General features: G+C 36.1%; 2 protein-coding genes and 1 pseudogene across 2 annotated transcripts in view; 1 reads left to right on the top strand and 2 right to left on the bottom strand.

The window, feature by feature from the left end:
* LOC107752812 (XK-related protein 5-like) overlaps window positions 1–7,559 on the bottom strand; it is a 9,928-nt gene extending 2,369 nt beyond the window's left edge. The window contains exons 1-6 of the mRNA XM_016568877.1: window positions 7,469–7,559; window positions 6,716–6,899; window positions 5,748–5,920; window positions 4,558–4,770; window positions 4,207–4,376; window positions 2,524–2,635 (exon numbers count right to left, since the gene is read on the bottom strand). Of these exons, the coding sequence (XP_016424363.1) occupies window positions 2,524–2,635; window positions 4,207–4,376; window positions 4,558–4,770; window positions 5,748–5,920; window positions 6,716–6,899; window positions 7,469–7,559 (943 nt within the window). The remainder of the gene's footprint in view (window positions 1–2,523; window positions 2,636–4,206; window positions 4,377–4,557; window positions 4,771–5,747; window positions 5,921–6,715; window positions 6,900–7,468) is intronic.
* A 1,646-nt stretch (window positions 7,560–9,205) lies between these two features.
* On the top strand, window positions 9,206–11,807 carry LOC107752788 (cathepsin B-like). The gene is made up of 9 exons (XM_016568854.1): window positions 9,206–9,354; window positions 9,498–9,583; window positions 9,761–9,875; window positions 9,968–10,083; window positions 10,240–10,325; window positions 10,400–10,546; window positions 10,863–10,979; window positions 11,068–11,196; window positions 11,400–11,807. Exons 1-9 carry the CDS (start codon window positions 9,232–9,234, stop codon window positions 11,516–11,518), a joined length of 1,038 nt encoding a protein of 345 aa, XP_016424340.1. The 5' UTR covers window positions 9,206–9,231; the 3' UTR covers window positions 11,519–11,807.
* A 565-nt stretch (window positions 11,808–12,372) lies between these two features.
* Window positions 12,373–15,712, bottom strand: LOC107752811 (cell growth regulator with EF hand domain protein 1-like; annotated as a pseudogene).
* Window positions 15,713–19,733: the final 4,021 nt, after the last annotated feature.

The raw sequence follows: 19,733 nt of genomic DNA, 5'->3' as shown, positions 1-19,733 counted from the left end.
ATTCGAATTTAAAATGCATAATTTCAGTTAGGGTGAAGAAAAGCTTTTGGCTTCTCTCCTGAGGCCACAAGAGGGCGCATCGAGCAAAATATTACTAATGCACGTTTATTCAAAGCATAAGATAACATGACTATCTGTGGAAAAAAAAGTGAATAATGTTTAAAATAATGATTTTAAACATAATTTATAAACCAATTATAATTAATTAAGTTGCTTAAACAACTATAAACAAAACAGCATCATGTATGTATGCATAGTTTAATACAAAGGACGGAAAGCCAATCACACAGAGTACATTTTTCATTTAAAAACACGAGTTGCAGTGGGATGAGGAAAAAACCCAGCCATAAAGTCTCGAGATATGTTTTTTCAAAGTTGAACTTGCATTAACTTTACATGGCTTTCTAAATATGCGGCTCTTTTGTGGCTTCAACTGGATAGGTTAACAAAAACATTAAAATGCAATGACACTTAAATCGTCATCGCATCTCATGCTCCACCGATAAGGCTGCCTCCTTAACGCACACTTAAAATTCGAATGCAACGTTTTTGCATTCGAATGTGGATTTTTATTTTAAATTCGACGAATATTCTAAATTCGAATTGTTTTTTGACAGCCCTAGTCCTTACTACACTTTTGGACCTTGAACGTGGTAGTTCCATTGCTGTCTAGGGTCAGAAAGCTGACCCTCAATTTTGGGTGAACTATCCCTTTAAATATAATCATTAGTAAATCTCAGAATGAATATCCATTTTTCATACATTATAATATAATCAGTGCTGGATAGATTACTTACAAATTGTAGTCCGTTACTGATTCCAAATTACATGACAAAAATTGTCGTTTGTAATGTAATCAATTACATTATACATTTCAGGGAATATAATCAGTCTACTTTTTGATTACTTTTGACCTAACTTGTATATCACATTGCTTTAAACAGGATAATCTTGTACTATTTTGACATAAAAATACAAAGAAGATATATTCCATTCGTTATTAAAAACATTAAGTGCATTAAACATTATATTACATCAAAGTTTCCAAAACTGAAACAAACTGCAGGGGGTTTGTGAGTTTAATGAAAATCTAATAATAAATTAAATCATAATGGTAAATTAAAATATTATACCTGCATGTCATGTGACCATGTGAATAATATGTAATCATGTAATTAATCAAAAATATCTGTAGTCTTATTATGAGTATTTTAAAATGTAATATACAGTTTTTCTCAGTGGCTTTGGTGCATTTCTCAAATCAGAAATGAAATTCTCAAAACTACTTGTTCAACCTCCACATCATCTGGTCATTTGTGCACATCATAAAAGCAGTTTCTCATTCTTTTGAACAAGTTGCGATTGCTTTGATACATTTATGCAAATGATTATGTATATTTGTCTGCGGTTTCCTATATTATCAGTTGCTAATGTCATGTTGCTCAAAATGTATTATATAGTTCTCTGTGCAATAGTCTTACTCCTCAAAACATCTAGTCAGTAGCTCATTAAATGCAAAATGGTTGATCTAGTTATCATAAACTATAAAGCATATTTTCTACACGTCTTACAGAGTTTTTTTAAATTCGCCATGAATTGCGCAAGTGAATCTTGACTTTCACTAATGAAGAGAATATAGATCAACCAATTATAAACCAGTTCTCTGAAATAGCTCAAAGGTGCATCAAAGGTGGAAGAAGAGGAGTAAGGTTGCATGGTGGAAGGGTACAGAGGCAAAACAGAGGAAGAGGCAGAAGAGGCCAAGGACAGAGGCACATATCAGATGAAATAAGGGCCACTATTGTGGACCTTGTTGCCAATCATGGCCTTACAATGGCTGAAGGGTGCCGCTAAATATTGGGAGATCGACCATATCCTCAATAATTCAAACGTTTCGAAACAGTCTCTTTCAATCAATAACCCACATACAGTAGTGTGTAAATTTGTACATTTGAAATGGATATATGGCATACATAAAAAGTGCAGCCTTCTGCATTTCAGTACAGTAACTGTCATCCAAACTGTTGCCATAGTTTACATCAGGCATAGAGTGCACTGTTGTATTGACAACATGATTAAGCAAATCTTGTTTGTGAACAATGACACAAGGACTTTTCATTTTGATAGCACTGATATGTAAACTGACATAAATACTTACTTTTGAGAGATGAACTAAAGATTTTGAGTAAGTTACAGGCTTTTGCAGGAAATCCATTGTGTGGTGCTGTTTGTACGAATTGTTTTGAGAAATGCACATACTTCTTTGCAAATATTTGAGGACGATTCGAGAAATGCACCAAAGCGATTGAGAAAAACTGTAATCAAATTTTTGGAACATGATTATGTAATCCAGATTACATGTAATTGGTTACCACCCAGCACTGATTATAATATAGAGATTATAGCATTTAAAACAATTGATTTGAGTTTTTTTAGTCTTAATTTTTAATTTATTAAGACAAATATATTTATAATGATTATCAAGATCAGGCATTTTAATATTAGAGCATTCTTAATCTTTACCGATAAGGAAGCTGCATAAGACATTCAGAGGAACACTCATGCTGTCCCACGAAATCCCGCTGAGCGAGTCTGACGCCAAAAGCAGAAGGAACGTGTTCTCCAGCAACATTAACTACAACACAGATAAAAGATCTGGATCAGTGATCTTTGAAATCAGTAGACAGAAATAAAAACTGTATGTTAACAAAGATGTGAGCTATTTTTCATGAGAGGAGATTAATTGTATCTAAAATGGTCACAAGCATAAAAGTGAAAACAGTCTTGCAGCATTTCACACACTCCTGGCAGTTTTCTAAATATTTTACAATGTTACAATATTCTGAAGATTTGCCCATACACTTTTATTACTGACAGTGCATTGTTATCTGAAACTATTAAAAAGCATTTTCATCAATTGAAATAAAGCTAAAATAAAATATTAGATAGATCGATATATTCAAATTATTACAATTAAAATATTAATGAAATTAAATGATTAAATACTGAATGAAAAACTTGAATGAAAATTAGAAATGTACTTTTTGCAACAAATTGAAAAATCTAAGTTGCCAAGTGAAGTACTAAAATCATTCAAACTAAAAATTACAAATAAAATAAAAGGTAAATATGAATATTTAAATGGGGTTGCACCGACTAATCGACTAGTCAACTTTAATGTTCTGCCATCCGCAGTGCCATGACGCTTTAAGCTTGACGTCGACTAGTCGCTGGTCCTACAGAGGGTGCAACAAGATAAGAAATCTTTGAAGGACTTCCATATTTACGCTCCGTTTCCAAACAGTTAAAATGACAAATAAATGCATACTCCGAAAGCGCTCCACAAGACATGTGTGATTATATTACTGGATGATCGAAATTGCAGAATACAAGTTTTAAACAGCTTATTGTACAGGTAAATTAATCGCTGTTCTAATCTAATGCGCTGCTGCACTGTAACGCACACACATAGGCTTCAGACAGTAGCTCGTACATCACGTGCAGATTGCGCGCACAGCCGCACACAGAAACATTCAGTGCGAAAATGTATTGTCAACACTGTTCTGTGATTTCTCAGTAAAATAGCTTAGAAACTAAAAAGTTCTAGCATATATCTCTTAATAAATAAATCCCACAGCTTTACTACTAGTAGAGAGACGCTGCCAGGTAGAATTAATTCACACATGCAATCGCTCTCACTAAAGCATTCATATAAATGTAATCTTTACTGTGCTACTTTATCTGCATCTGATTTAGAACGAGCAGAAATCTGTAAGAAATATAACGACCCAAAGACAAAAGAACTGATAAAAATGAGCTGTTGTAGTAGCAATAGCCATGTGAGCAGCGCTGTGTCATATGCCATAGCTGTGCACAAGGTGTTTGAGTCTCAGCTCCAGGTTCAGGCTTATTTGTTCATTAATGACGTCATCAGCGACTAGTCAACGTCGACTCGACTTTCATCACATAAAAGCATAGATTGTAAAAGACTTTAAAAAACCAGAAGTGGTTTAACCCCTAATATATATATTAAATATATAAATTTAAAAATATATTTTTAAATAATTAAAAAATAATATAAATCACAAAAACATAAAAAATTACTAACACTTGAAAACCGCAAACAAAAGCTAATACTAAATATTAATAAATACTAAAAAAGTATATAAATAATACGAAAAAACACTGCAGTGCAGTGAGACCAACCAAATAGAATCCAGTCAAGCGGTACCGAGAGGGCCCATCTTTAACGTTAAGGAAGACGAAAATGTGCATTGCCCCTAAGATGAAGTTGAAGAGCCGCCAGGAAGCACGGTTAATGCAGATATCTGTCTGCTGGGACACTTGCCAGAATGTCATAATGAGCCAGTGGAAACCTGAGCAGGGATTTAAAGAGACAACCACAAAGCAGCCATTTATTAACAAGTCATCCTTTTCCAGGTAAGAGTTGGGCAATGACAAATTACTTAAAAGCACTCAGGGCTGTCACGTGAGCTAACTGTGAAAGCTTTTGTGTGTGCAGGATTTGTCTACACAAAAACACATAGCTTGACTCACCCACGACTCCACAGGACCACCAGTGAAACATACTGCAGAAGAACATGAGGCTGGCCACCCTGGCACCCAGCATGCCCCCTCTCCATATGAGCTGGCACAGCATTGCAGCAGGAGTCATGTGCAAGTGACCAGGACGGAGCAGAAAGCATGCGCGGCTGTACAGGACCAGAAACCAGGACACATTCAGCAGGCTCAGCCCGACACATAAGACCACTGTAAAAAAGTTTAAAGAGATCCAGGGAAACTGATTCAAGGAACAGTTTACCCAAAAATATTTTAAAAAGGCTGAAAATTTACTCTCGGACCATCCAAGATGTAGATGAGTTTGTTTCTTCATCGGAACAGATTTGGAGAAATTTAGCGTTACATCACTTGCTCACCAATAGGTCCTCTGCAGTGAATGGGTGCCGTCAGAATGAGAGTCCAAATTGCTGATAAAAACATTATAGTAAATCCACAAGTAATCCACACGACTCCAGTCCATCAATTAACATCTTGTGAAGTGAAAAGCTGCATGTTTATAATAAACAAATCCATCATTAGGCATTTTAACTTTAAACCACCACTTCTAGACAATATACCAGTCCATAATCTATAACAACGCTTCCTTCAGTGAAAACATTCAATCCCGTTTTCCTCTCACATCAGAATTCACCAAAATATTTGTTTAGGACTGTTATCGCTTGTGAGTGGTATTTGATCTGCACAAATTTCTCTCCTGGTTCATACTTTTTATTACTGGAGAAAGCAATATTATGGATAGAAGAGCCAGAACACATTAATTCACAAGACATCATTTGATCAACTGGTGTTGTGTGGATTATTGTGATGTTTTTATCAGCTGTTTGGACTCTCATTCTGACGACACCCATTTACTGCAGAGGATCTATTGGTGAACACGTGATATATAATGCTGTAATTTCTCAAAATCTGCTTCAAAAACTGCCAGAGGGTGAGTAAAAGTTCAGCAAATTTTCATTTTTGGGTGAACTTTAAGTATTGTGGACAGCAAGAATGATTAATTCACAATTACATCGTACAGTACGTCTTGTGTTACCATAACATTTACAAAAGCACAACAAATCTTTTTTTTAGTGCTCAGTGACTCATTCAATCATAGTCACTGACTAATTTACTACTTCCACAGAAAACTGTTGATGTGACGCTAGGTGTGTTCTGTAGTTGTGTACCTGGTGACAGAAAGCCAGGGTGAAGGGTGAATAAACTGTAGGTCTGCAGTAGACTTTGAGGCAAGCTGAGTGTCAGGGCCTCGATCAGTAACAGAGCAGACACATCAGCCTGCTGCATTAGTAATGCACCAAACTTAACCTGTCCACCCTGAGACTTCATGCAGCACCATAACCTGCAAACATAAAAAATATAACATCTCAGAAACAAGTAGCCTACTGTAAGATAAATAATATCATTGGGTAAAACCTGATATGAACATGCACAGGTCATATTTCAACCACAATGAGAAATTACACTACAGTTTGAAAGAATGTTTTTTTATGTTTTTTATCAAAAATACAGTAAAATTGTGAAATATTATTACAATTTAAAATAACCATTTTATAGTTTTAGATGTAACTTATTCCTGTGATGGCAAAGCTGAATTTTCAGCAGCCATTACTCCAGTCTTTAGTGTCACATGATCCTTCAGAAATCATTCTAACATGCTGATTTGGTGCTCAAGAAACATTTTTTATTATTATCAGTGTTGAAAACAGTTGTGCTGCTAAATATTTTTGTGGAAATTAGGATATTTTGTCAGGATTTTTTGATGTAGGTTAAAAACAGCATTTATTTGGAAAATAAATTTATGTAACAATATAAATATCCTTACCGTCACCTTTGATCAATTTAATGCACCCTTGCTGAAAAATAATAATTTCTATCAAAACAAATTCTTACTGACCTCAAACCTCTTGCATGATAGTGTACATTGTTATTATATATATATATATATATATATTAGAGGAAAGAAAAAAAAAATATATATATATATTTTTTTTTTAATAAAGCCTATTATAGGGCCTTTAAGATGTTTTACATTGTGACATTTTCATGATTTTGGAGTTAAATGTGACCTGAGCATGTTCTCATGAATTCATTATAACTGAATTACAACAGTTCTAAGTGATACAATGTTTTTGACCTGTGATAGATGCCCAGATGCAGAAAATGCACAAGGAGAAGTGAGGGCTTGGATCGTTCTGCATCAGTGATGTGCCACTTCAGACTGAGCAGCTGCACAAGTGTGACAGGCAGACACAGAGCCAGAGTCAGCCAGGCCAGCAGCTCCTTTCCCATCCAGAGGTAGTGAGTAAAGCACAGTACAACTGATGACATATAGTAAACAACAAATATGTCAAACTGCAGAGTCCATTTTCAACAACAATACTGAACTGACTGTTCTGAATTGTCTTCTGTAGAGCTGCTTATAGCTGAACTTAACTAATACTTATATATATAATTTAAAAAATAGATAAATCGTGGTATTTTACATTTCTTTTTAATTGACAACTGATACACTATTATAACTTTAATAAGTCCTTCACAAACATGTATAATGCGAATTTGAATGCACAAACTAATGATTTAACGATCTGCCAAGTATTTAATAATTTAATAATGATATTTTTAACATTTGTGTTAGCGTTCCCTCTTTTCTCGGGGTGTGTATCTAATGTAAAGCATCTGTGCGACAGAACACGCCCCCTGCTCTCCATTCATGAAAAAGGCGCTCAAATGCTATAAAACCATAGCAGCAATAACGTGCAATAACAAAACTGAACTCATAATACAACATGAATAAACAGGCAAAATCCACATGCCGATGCTGCCAAAATATGTTCAGTAAGCACAGATAGCGGATTGGAAGGGAATGATTAATCGGAAAATAACTTACGTGCCGCTTTCTCCAATAAAACAATGACTCCTGAAAAAGAGTAGAGGCAGACGTGACTCCATATGATCGCACTTCCCTTTCGATTCTGCATCGTTGCACTAAAACGTATTTTTTCAAAGTTTTTGGTATTACTTCTGCTATTGAAGGGCAGTGAGCTTGTGCGCTAGCTGCGCTTTGTGTGTGATCGTGATGTCTTTCTCAACAGGTTTTGGAGGCTGCCGCTCAATGTGACGTCACGCACCGGGCAATATTGTATGAAACACATGTAATGTATTCATTAACCCAAGCTCCCTTTCAAAAAAGTTAAAGGCAGAGTGAGTGATTTCTGGTAGCCAATGTTGATATTTGAAATCACCAAAACAAACACGCCTCTACCCCATAAGGGTCTTGCCCCTATTTTGATAGCTCCGCCCCACATATACGTACGAGTAGACACGCCCCTTATTGCTGATTGGCTACAAGTTTGTTTTGCGATTCGGCCCGAATCAGTTTTATAAAGTGTTTTTGAAAAATCACTTACTATGCCTTTAAGGATCTATTTTAAAAACATGTGTCTACCTCCAAAAAAAGCTAATAAAACTTGGACTGTTTGCTCTCATTTGGGATGTTTTCATGGATTTTTTTTCTTTATTTATTTATTTTATTTAATTGGATTTTCCCCATGTATAATAATAATAATAATAATAATAATAATAATAATTATTATTAGAAACCTTCCAACTTAAGACATCCAGGTTAAGAGTGAATTCCTGACTCCCCCTGGTGGTTCCAAGTGTTACTGCTGGAGAAATCTACTCATTTTGGATCTGACCTTTACCATTTATGTCAGGCCCACAGGATGACTAAATAAACCGAATAAACCTAGAACCTAGGACCAAAAAATGAATGCTTAGAGAAGTTTAAAAAAAAAAGAGATGTGACATGTGGCCAAGTATGGTGACCCATACTCAGAATTAGTGCTCTGCATTTAACTCTAAGTGCACACACACAGCAGTGAACACACACCCGGAGCAGTGGGCAGCCATTTTTGCTGCGGTGCCCGGGGAGCAGTTGGGGGTTCGGTGCCTTGCTCAAGGGCACCTCAGTCGTGGTATTGAAGGTGGGAGAGAGCGCTGTACATTCACTACCCCCACCTACAATCCCTGCCGGTACAAGACTTGAGTCCGACTCTCTAACCATTAGGCCACGACTTCCCCAATTATAGACTTGGAGGAAGTGCAACCCAGCATGTATGAAAATGATATTGATAAATTGGTGCTTTGTGAAAATTCACTATAGTTGTCAAGATTGTGGCAAGTCAATAATGGGGAATGAAGTAAAGTTATTTAAAACCACGTCTGCTGTTAAACCACTGAGTTAGGAGCCCCTTTAAAAAAAAGCCTAAAATATACTTACCCAGAGTAGTTAATCCAGGCTTGTTTGACTGGTTGTGTAACCATTAGGAGTCTTGGCCATGTTTAAGATGTCTAGAGCTTTCACGTCTGCATGACTGCAGTCTGAAGATAACACTACTGTAGTCCGTGATCTGTTTCACCTGATTGAGAAGTGTTCTTGATGTGCCACCTGAACTGTTGTTGATTTAAGGCTGTGATGTTTAGAACTTTAAAGTTTTAGTTGAAATGATTCATGAAACTGACTAAGATGCAGCATTTTAGCTGAGTTTATATTAAAAGAGTGTTTAAAGTGGGATTTTGGACCGCTAGAATTACACCTAAAGCCTCCTTTCTGTATACAAGTGAGAATAATGGAGTTTTTGTTTCAGAATGTGGCGGCTGGCTTTCCTGTGCGTGATCTCAGCCCTTTCAGTTAGCTGGGCTCGTCCTCGACTTGCTCCTCTCTCCCATGAGATGGTCAATTTCATCAATAAAGCAAACACTACTTGGAAGGTAAGAAGCTGTTCTATTCACGGATACACTAAAATGCATCCTAGTGAGGATAAATGAGCCACTATTGGACAGACCTTTGTATTGAGGCATTTTCTTCAGCGCCTCTTTCATAATTTTGCATCAAATTTAATTGTCACCTATAGGCTGGACACAACTTCCATGATGTGGACTACAGCTATGTGAAGAGGCTGTGTGGGACTTTGCTGAAAGGACCCAGACTCCCTGTCATGTGAGTTCAGTTGATTTTTGTGTGAGTGGAGAAGATTAAAAAGAAGTGCAACTAGTTAACATTGCAATCATTGTATACATATGACTCCTTTGTCATATGATGCAGTTCTGTTTCCTCATGCTTATTGCTTTCAGTTCTGCATTCTGGTATAACAGATTTTGCTTCGTCTTTAACCAGGGTACAGTATGCTGATGACTTCAAGCTCCCCACTAACTTTGATGCCAGAGAGCAGTGGCCCAACTGCCCCACTCTTAAAGAGATCAGAGACCAGGGTTCTTGCGGCTCATGCTGGGTGAGGTCTTGTCTCTAGTGGATGCAATATGACCTTGGATCTGTTATTTGTACGCTTCATATTTTTACTGGGATTCTTCAATCTTTTCGTAGGCTTTTGGGGCTGCTGAAGCCATATCTGACAGAGTATGCATCCACAGCAATGCCAAAGTGAGTGTGGAGATCTCAGCTCAGGACCTGCTTACCTGCTGTGACAGCTGTGGTATGGGGTGAGTTAAGACAATGCAGTAATGTCGTTACAGCTACAGGAGGACCTTGTGTATGCTGATGCATTAAACAAGCATCAGGATAACGCTAAACAAGTATGCTGGCTTTAAATGTTTTTTTTTTTTTGGGCGCCCTGTTAATTCCGTTTTTAATCTCAGATGTAATGGTGGATACCCTTCTGCTGCTTGGGATTTCTGGAGCTCAGATGGTCTGGTCACCGGTGGCCTGTATAACTCGCATATTGGTTAGTGACTTTTATTATTGTTCTTGTTTATTGCATTTGGAAACCTTTTAGCTTAATAAATGTCTTATTTTTAGGCTGTCGTCCATACACCATTGAACCCTGTGAGCATCATGTGAATGGCAGTCGCCCTCCTTGTACCGGAGAGGGTGGAGATACTCCTAACTGTGACATGTCCTGTGAACCTGGCTACAGCCCCTCTTACAAGCAGGACAAACACTTTGGTAAGAATTTACAGAACCCAAATAGTTCAGTACAGGTTTCACCCACATTACTTTGCATCTAGTCAGACATCACTTTAGGTCAGTGCTTCTAAACCTATTTGACTCCAAGTCCACAGAAATATTTAAAGGCCCCCAGCCCTTTTTGTTTTTATTATGCTGTTCCTGATTTCGAGGTTCCTCGTGGTTCCCCCATTCCAGCCCCCGGGTTGAGAATTGCTGGGTTAAAGTAAAGTGTTTTTTTTTATTTATTTATTTTTTTCTTTTCCCAAAAGATGAATTCATTGAATTTATTTGTGGTCCTTGTTTGTCACTACAGGAAAGACGTCCTATAGTGTCCCATCTAATCAGAAGGACATTATGAAAGAGCTCTACAAGAACGGTCCAGTAGAGGGAGCTTTCACTGTCTATGAGGACTTCCTGCAATATAAATCTGGTTGGTTTCTGTCTATTCATGTACATGGCAAGAGTACTAATAACATGGAACGGTTGATAATTTGGTGGTTCTTTACTCATTTTTGTAGGTGTATATCAGCATGTGAGTGGATCTGCACTAGGTGGTCATGCCATTAAGATCCTGGGCTGGGGAGAGGAGAATGATGTCCCCTACTGGCTTGCTGCTAACTCCTGGAACACTGACTGGGGTGATAATGGTGAGGGTCATTTTCTTTTGTATGAAGACTAAAATGCTGCTTTCTATTGTCTGCAGTTTGTTACCCAACCCAGTAAACTGCCAAGGAAGTGTTCATGTGTTTTGTACCAACATATTTCCAGATTTGTGGATTTACAGAATGTACAGGAGTTGGCCTCATTGACCCTTTTTAAAAAAAAAATATTTTTTTTGTTGCAAATTTAGGATATTTCAAGATTCTCCGAGGTGAGGACCACTGTGGCATTGAATCTGAAATTGTGGCTAGAGCTGAAATGAGCACCCTGTTCAAAACGCAGACATTGAATATCTCCAACTTAAGCTGACTGCCATCCTTTATTGCCATGTTACATATTGTTAATCAGTGAGTTTTATATAAAAGTCTTTTTAGACGGGGATCCTCGATCAGGTACGTTTTAGAACTGGTGTGACCTTTTTTATTTTTTTTATTTTTTATGCATCGCATAATGTTAACTAGTCCAGGTCATTGGTGTCTGTTTTAGACCACAGTCTATAAAATTTCGGCACAACTTGATGCCTCGGCCAACTTTACCCAGTATGTTTGACTTTTTAAATTTAGCTTAGTTAGGTTGAATGGTTTTTACTTGATTTTGGTTTAATTTTTAATGCACTGTCTAAAATGTAATAAATATTAAAACCAAAGTATGTACTGTCATGACTTTTTTTTTTTTATCACTTGCAACATCAAGTTTTCAACTAAAAGTAACTAGGTAGAGAATGAAAAAAGGAATATCAGACCTAAAGGCAAAAATGTGGGGTTTCGCACTTCGTATAGAAATCAAGAAAGCTAAGGCTCTATGGCTATGATAAATCTGTACTGGAAATGTAGCATGACTGATCTTTTGTCTCCTTGGAAGTGCAATACAGCTTCACTGTGTTCCGCAAAACTGCATAGTTCACTTATGGCAGTAAAATTTCAGCCCTCTACATCCTGATCCATCCAAATTCTGTTGCATGTTCATCAGAAAAATGAAAGGCTTTCAGCAACATTCTTGAAGCTCAAAATACACTCTCCACTTCTAATTGAGTTGTTCATTTAAGAGGCGTTAAACCTTTAATAAAAAAAAAAAAAGAGGAACTGGGTATAGGAATTTGCCAAGAGTTTGGTATGAAACCCTAAAAATGGTTGCTAAACCTTGGCTGTGACTGGATTTCTGCATTAAACTCTCAGTAAATCTACGCTGTACTCTCTGGGTTTGCATAGTTTGAACAGGGCATTACTAATTCAGATGATTGTTTGGGTTCCATAATTCAGTTCAGAGGGTTTACAATAACTTGATGTGTACCACAATTCTAATATTAGTGGTTTCCAATGTATGGCTGATTTGTACAAGTCTCTAAAGTTGCACTTCATGCTTAATTTGTCATTATAATCTCTGGTTGCTCTTGATGGACTGGTATTTTCTTCTGTTCCCGATGATCATCTTGCAGCTCCTGCTCTACAGGAGGCTGCAGTTGGTCCTGATGTTCTTCAAGCTTTTCAGGTATCTGGTTGTGATATCTCAGCCTCCATGTTTTCTTCTTTAGTGGAGTCTTGTGTCCCATTTTCATGTTCAGACTCTTGGTTGACCTCTACATCTTGTTGGAGAGTTTCAGAAACTCCGTCCTCTGATTTTGTATGTGTTTGTTCCTGATTTAAGGCTTCCTCAGCAGGTGGATCAGGGGGAACTATTTTGTTTTCTTGCTGATGGTCCATCGTGGATAACAGCTCTGAAGGAGCCAGTAGTCCATCCTGGTTCAGATCTTGAGTTTGTAGCAGATAATCCACCAAAGATACAACCTAAAGTGTAAACAACTTCAAGTCAACAGAATTCAAGAGCATTTTTTACTTTGAATGTTTTGACAAAGCTAAGCAGCACTCACAGAATCTGAAGACTTTGGCAACATTTCATGGTAAGTCAGAAAATCTGTCAGTAGTTGCATCAGTTCAAGGCCATCCATCTGCCCACTTCTGTCATAGTCGTACAGAGAGAAAAGGAAAAATACCTCTGTGACAAGAAGAGAACAAATCAGACCAGAAGCTTATGAAAACCTGAGAGCACCCAAGGTAAACTGCACAACTGAGAACATATGGTCTTACTTTTGTATCAATTACACTGCAGCTTGAACTTTGAAATGTTGAACTGTTTAGTGCGTCTGTTATGAAATCTGTCATTTTAAAGATATATATATATATATATATATATATATATATATATACACACACAGTATTAAACGACATGTATTACAAACAATATAATTATGGCAATTATAAACACTCATATTTTATTCATATACAGATAAGTTGAATGTTTATTATATTTAACAAATGTGTAATGTATGAATGCCATTTGTGTGTAGATCATCTGCTGTGCTTATAGGAAAAGGAATCTATTAAAAAATTAAAAATGGCACAATTTTTATAGGACTAACTTAATTTAGGCAGTGGAATTATTTTAAAATGAAATGGAAGATTTAAAAAATATATATCTTCTGCAATTGTGTGTAAAATGGAAAAGCACACAGCACTAGTGGAAATAAAAGCGGTTAACAGAGACCGTTAATAATGAACTATATTAACCTTGTTCCCTTGTGTTCAGCTCTGGACTGGTCTGTCCTTCCTTCATGCTGCTCTTGATGTAGCTTTGCAAGAGCCTGTCATAAAGAATCAAAGGCCACTTTAGTTCCGCTACAGTATTTATAGAGGAAAAAGAGCAAGGATCTGAATTCATGCAGTACTTTCCTGAATTGGAACAGTTTAAAATGTACACTTTAAAGATTAATACTGGAAGCATTGTGTTAAACGTGCACAACTGCATAACTTCTTTCTTTAGGACTTATTTCTTAAATAAGTCTGAATGCACAACTATGATTTTATTTTGGCACCTTTTTTAGCTATTGCTTGTTCAGCATGTCAGCTGTGGAAATCTCAGCATTATCTCTGATGTGACAACAGACTTTGAACCTTGGGGCAACTGTACTACCTTATTTGATCAGGCGGGTTTGAAGATAGGGAGTAGTAGTCAAAAAATTAACCTGCGGTTGTCTTCGCTGGAGCCAAAAGGATTTGCAAGGTCTGGTACAACGATGTCATCACTGGAAAAACAACAGTCACAAGAAAAATGAGCCAAGTTTATTTCACGTTTAGAAAAAAATCAATGCCAAGATACTTCTATTTTCTATTGGATAACTATCTATCCATCCTAATCAAAATAGTCCACCCACTATGGTAAATTAGAATCGGAAAGAGCTTAAAATATATGTATAATTTAATGTACAAAAATGTTATTTACAGGTATGCAGTTCAAGATGTTACTTACAGATGTACAATACAATTCTGAAATGTGTTATGTACAAATGTACAATTGTTCAGACTGAATATAGCCTAATCTAAATCTAATATGCATAATATCTAATAATCTAAGTCTAATATATATTTATTTATATAGTTATTTAAATTAATATAATCCACTATAATAATTCACTCATGAGTTAAATATTTAATCATTCTTGCCTGTAGGCCAATTGTAAAAACATTCAATCTGGAGTCCATTGCTTTTTATTTGATTTGTCTGTCATTATTTAATGATTGCTTAAATTACTCAACTAATTGTCAAAACACATTTACATAGAATATTTAATATTGCATTTCACTTTATTGACATATTTTCCAATAGATAGATAGTAGTAGTAACTGAAAAAAAAATACTTTCATAAAATTAATATCAAATGCATTTTCTACTATCTATTTATTTATTTATTACATCTAAATGAGCAAATGTAGGCTATATTGGATGGGGGGGGGGGGGCACCAATACTATAATATATTACAGTCGTAGACGTAGTGTAGTACAGTACAGTATACTAGCATTGCGTTAATGCGGCCTACCTGAGTGTTTGCTGAAGTTGTGGAGCACACAGACTCAGTGAAGGGAGGATGAGCAAGAACAGAAGCCGTGTTGTGATCATATTAACTGCTCCACTGGATCGCTTTGCCACACCTGTCACCGCAATCAAACGATTCGTGAATCATTAGAGAGGCAAATCGATCACTCAATAATGATACAGCAACTGTTGTACTGTTTGAATCAAATACCAAAGTGATTCTTTCGGATATGAGGAGTATGACATTACACTGCGAGAACAATGAAGCCTTTTCTTCTTTTCTTTTGTGCATTGTACTAATGGATGCTAGTATGATTTAAAGACGACCAAAGCAAACAGTAAGGATGTAACAGAAAAGCTAGAAGTGAAACGTGCCTGTACCTCTCGCAGCGGCGGTTAGCGGTCGCTCCATGATGAAACCCACCCCGGCTGATGAGAGCAGCACAGTCCCGTGTGTTTGCGTCAAAGTGACGGGCTACACGTGGATTCCGTGGACGTGTCGTTGACCGAATAAGATCAGCTCCTCCTCGCGCTCTCCACCGACTTCCATCATCGCCACGTAGAGTCGCTGACACTGCATTTACCACATGCAGTTCCTCCGCATGCACCGCCTCTTGTGTGCAATATCTTATCCGTTACTGAGGAAAAAATCCTGTCAGTAAGTGACCGGTGTAGGTAAGAGCTATTTCTTATATTAGCCTTTGGAGAACAAGAGAACACAGGACGTCAGCAGAAAAGGTCTTTATTTTTTTTCCGTTTAAAAGCGTGTAATGCACAAACGTTTCATGCATTCCTGCTGCTGACAAACCCATTCCTGCTTTATTAAAAATCAATGGTTTTGCACAGTTTAGCCACAAGGTGGCATGCAACTATAATGGAATAATACCGTGTCTTCGTGAAACCCACTCACCAATGCATAATACTAATACTAATATTGATGATGATAATAATAATAATAATAACACGTTGATTTAATAATTAAGTTAATTAAGAATTACTGATAAATTACTGTGAAAAGAATAAAAATGATAGTGGTAGTAGGTTTACTGTAAATGAAGCTTATGTTTCGCCACATGATGGCGTTGCTTCCGTTTTAAAGGCTACGACAAAGTATTACAATGAAAGCCAGTTTTCGTTGTGTTGAAATATTTTTCACATAGTGAGTTATAAAGTCACAAAAGCAAAATAATTAAAGCCAAAATATCACATTTTGTACAACTGAGGTCTATCTATCTATCTATCTATCTATCATCTTCTGTCTGTCTGTCTGTCTGTCTGTCAGATCGCATCTACAGCTTTTTTTCATAGGATCACTTTGACTTGTAGACACTCAAGAGTTGATGTAATTGATTCACTTGTAGTTGATCAACTCAAAGTGCACAAATGCTTAGTTTATGGTAGGTAAATCAATACCTGCCTTGCTCGCAGTCAGTCGTACTGTACGTGAATCTAATGTTGATTGAATATTTCTTCCCATTGTATATCATTTGTGTCCAGTTGATCATTGATCTCAGCACAGGACAGAGGTCATTGGGAGGTGTGTGCTGTCAGAAACACATGGAGGTAAAGGCATTATTTGTACTGCACTCTAGAGTACACAAATCTTTCCATAGGATTTTCATGGTAGCAAGTATTTATAAATTGCTAAGAATCTACTGTAATGATAATGCACTTATCTCAATCCTCAGTCTAATAGAATAAGCATTATTTGATAAGGTTGTTTTCGCTGGTTTGATAAAATATAGTTAGTTACATACATGATAATAAATTGAACAGCTTTTTTCTTAGCCATTTGTAAATCTCACAAGTGTGTGTTGTGTGTGGATGATGTTCGATTTCCTAAAAGCTGTGCCTGTTTCATGTATTGCTTTCAGTACCATCTGTTCTGCCTCACTGCCAGATAGGGAGTTCAGCCAAAATGCTATTGTGTTTTCACAAACATTATGAACAGTTTTATGCTAATCCTTCTAATCCAGTGTTATAGGAACCAAGCTTTTCCTTAAATTGGTTAAATTCTGTTTGTTTAACCACACCTGAGTATACTGATATTACAGTTGTTGTTAGTAGATCATAGGGGCATCATGTCAAAGGTCAAAGCAGATGGAGAATTTCCGGGAATGTGTTTATGCTACACACCTACATAGCACACCTCGTTTTATCAATGATTGCACATTATATGAACATTAATTTGAAAATGTTTGCAAATTTAAAGGAAACCCATACAGTTGAGATTAAATATAAAATACTTGATTTCATAAGCCTAATTCAGCAAAGTTGCGTGGTAGAGTTAAATGTAATTTGATGTTTACTTCAATTTAATCAACCTGTAGGGGGCAGAATGGGTATAAATCAAGATATTTCCTGAAAATAAAATAATAATAAAATAATCAGTTACACCTACTGAGATGTGATTGGCCTAAGAATAAAACTTAAATAGTGTGACAAACAATGACAAATTAAACAGTTGCAAGGAGTGATTAATTAACTGAAAGTCAAACAAGGAGGTCTATACCTAAAACTATGTTAGCATTCTCATTCATCTCAATGACACATGCATGGATGGTGCAGGACCCCTCAGAAGTGTGTGATGGGAAATCATCTTTATTTATGTGGACTCAGTGCTGCCACCAGGTTATTTTGAGCCACTCACCTGAGCTGTAAATGCCATGTGACTTATCAATCTATGTAAGAAACCAGTACAACAGACAGGGAAAACATGAGTCGATTTTACTGTACACTATTAAGATTGTTCCAAATAAAAATACCAAAGTATTAATTAAATTTAACAGTGTTGTTGTGAAAATTGACAAATGTGATATATATACTGTATATATATATATATATATATATATAGTATTATATGTGTGTGTGTGCTTCAGTCAATGCAGCACATTAATGTAGAACTATGATTAAACCGACTGTGACTACCTGTGCATTACACAATTTTAACGCACACATTCCATCCAATCAGAATTCATGTGGATCATGCTATAAATAAAAATATTATCCATGCAATGTGATACTAAATGAATGACCACAATAAGATATGCAGATATGCTTTTAAAAGCCTGTGTGGAGCCAAAGAGGAGCACTAGTGCACTTCTTGTCTCTATCAGCAAAAAAGGAAATTAGTGCCAATGATAAGTAGAGCATGATAAAGATGATGAGCATATTCTCACTGTTCTGACTGGTGTGAACAGCCCTTCTGTACACTATGCATGAGCTGCTCTTTTCTTTTCTTTTCTCTCTCCGATCCCACTGTCTCTGGGTTGAGCAGCACAAACAGAACCCGGTCAGAAAGTGCTGCTGAACTGGGACAGACATTTCTTCACAGTGTTATATGAGGTCAGCTGGGTTACATTCAGGATCTTTTTTAAAGTAGTCATCCTGCTGAATAGACACACAAACTGAAAGCACAATGATTGCACATTAAAACATAACAGTGTAATTAATAAACAGGAAGTTCTTATCGACAGGAAGGCGGCTGTTATTCTAGTCACACTGATGGATGTGTAGATGATTAGAGATGATTAGCTTAGACTTTCTCAGTCAACCAGCCTCACCTGAAAGATTAATACCTTGTCAACTAGCTTAAGATTTAAGATTTTTGTTTTTGAATCAGCAAAAGATGAATAATAAATAAATAAATAAAATTGCATTAAACAATAATATTAAATATTTTTAAATAATTAAGTAAACAACAATAATACTAACAAAATATTAATAGTTACGATCAAAACAATTAAACAACAACAAAACAACTACAACAATTATTTTTAAAAATAAATATTATTTAATACATTTTTATTTTGTATATATTTACTTGCTGATTTCAAAATATTTTTAACAAAAGAATATTTTTTCCTTTTAAATAATATACTAAATATTATTATATACTATAAAGGAAAAAATATTATTTTGTTAAAAATATACTACATTTTGAAATCAGCAATAAGTAAATATATACAAAATAAAAATGTATTAAATAATATATATTTTTAAATAATAATTAAGATAAACAAAATATTAACAATTAAATAATAGCAGACCAATTAACAAGGACAGCAACAATAACAAGAAGAAGAATTGTTATATAAAAGGAAAAAAGAAGAAGGTTTGTTTTTTATATTTCAGTACAAGCAGATCTATTATCACAGGGGCTTTCCTCTGTTTGCATGTAGCAGTATGTGAATGTTTTGCTTTCTCATCAGACATCACCTTTGGGAAAGTGAGCTGTGTGTTTGTGTGAGGAAGTGTGTCGCTTGGCTGTCACTCAGACTCTGGATTAACTGACAGCGGAGGTCTGCTGCATCATGGGAAGCTACTGTACAGGCTGTCTGCCTCAGTGGGTCGCTCAGCTCCCTTGAGAACCGAGCGATCGGCGGGGTTCTAGTGGGAGCTGCTGTAACTCAGCATTCTCAGGGCTCTCATTAAGGGAACCGCTCATGAATAGAGGAAAAAAGTAATATTGGATTTTTTTTGTGTGTTTTATCAATCGAAACTGTGTGTAAAGGGTTTCCGAATTGTATTAGCTTATTGCTGAAATCAAAGTTTAAAGGGTAGATGTTAATGGAAGAAAATGTGACTATTATTAACATATATCAAGTTAAAAGTCTGATATTGAAAATATCAGGGGAATATCAAAAAGCAATAAAA

The sequence above is a fragment of the Sinocyclocheilus rhinocerous genome, unplaced genomic scaffold (assembly GCF_001515625.1).
Source record: "Sinocyclocheilus rhinocerous isolate Xijiao unplaced genomic scaffold, SAMN03320098_v1.1 scaffold61, whole genome shotgun sequence".
In the NCBI taxonomy this organism is placed as follows: domain Eukaryota; kingdom Metazoa; phylum Chordata; class Actinopteri; order Cypriniformes; family Cyprinidae; genus Sinocyclocheilus; species Sinocyclocheilus rhinocerous.
The sequence above is the reverse complement of the archived record's forward strand: the minus strand, read 5'-3'. Positions and strand labels throughout refer to the sequence as shown.

What these genes read in the sequence shown, in the direction of transcription:
- LOC107752788 (XM_016568854.1), top strand. Translation starts at nt 9,232, where the DNA reads ATGTGGCGGCTGGCTTTCCTGTGCGTGATCTCAGCCCTTTCAGTTAGC. An exon ending in GGACCCAGACTCCCTGTCAT is followed by an intron (nt 9,584 to 9,760) that starts GTGAGTTCAGTT and finishes GTCTTTAACCAG; the next exon opens with GGTACAGTATGCTGATGACT. An exon ending in CAAGCAGGACAAACACTTTG is followed by an intron (nt 10,547 to 10,862) that starts GTAAGAATTTAC and finishes TTGTCACTACAG; the next exon opens with GAAAGACGTCCTATAGTGTC.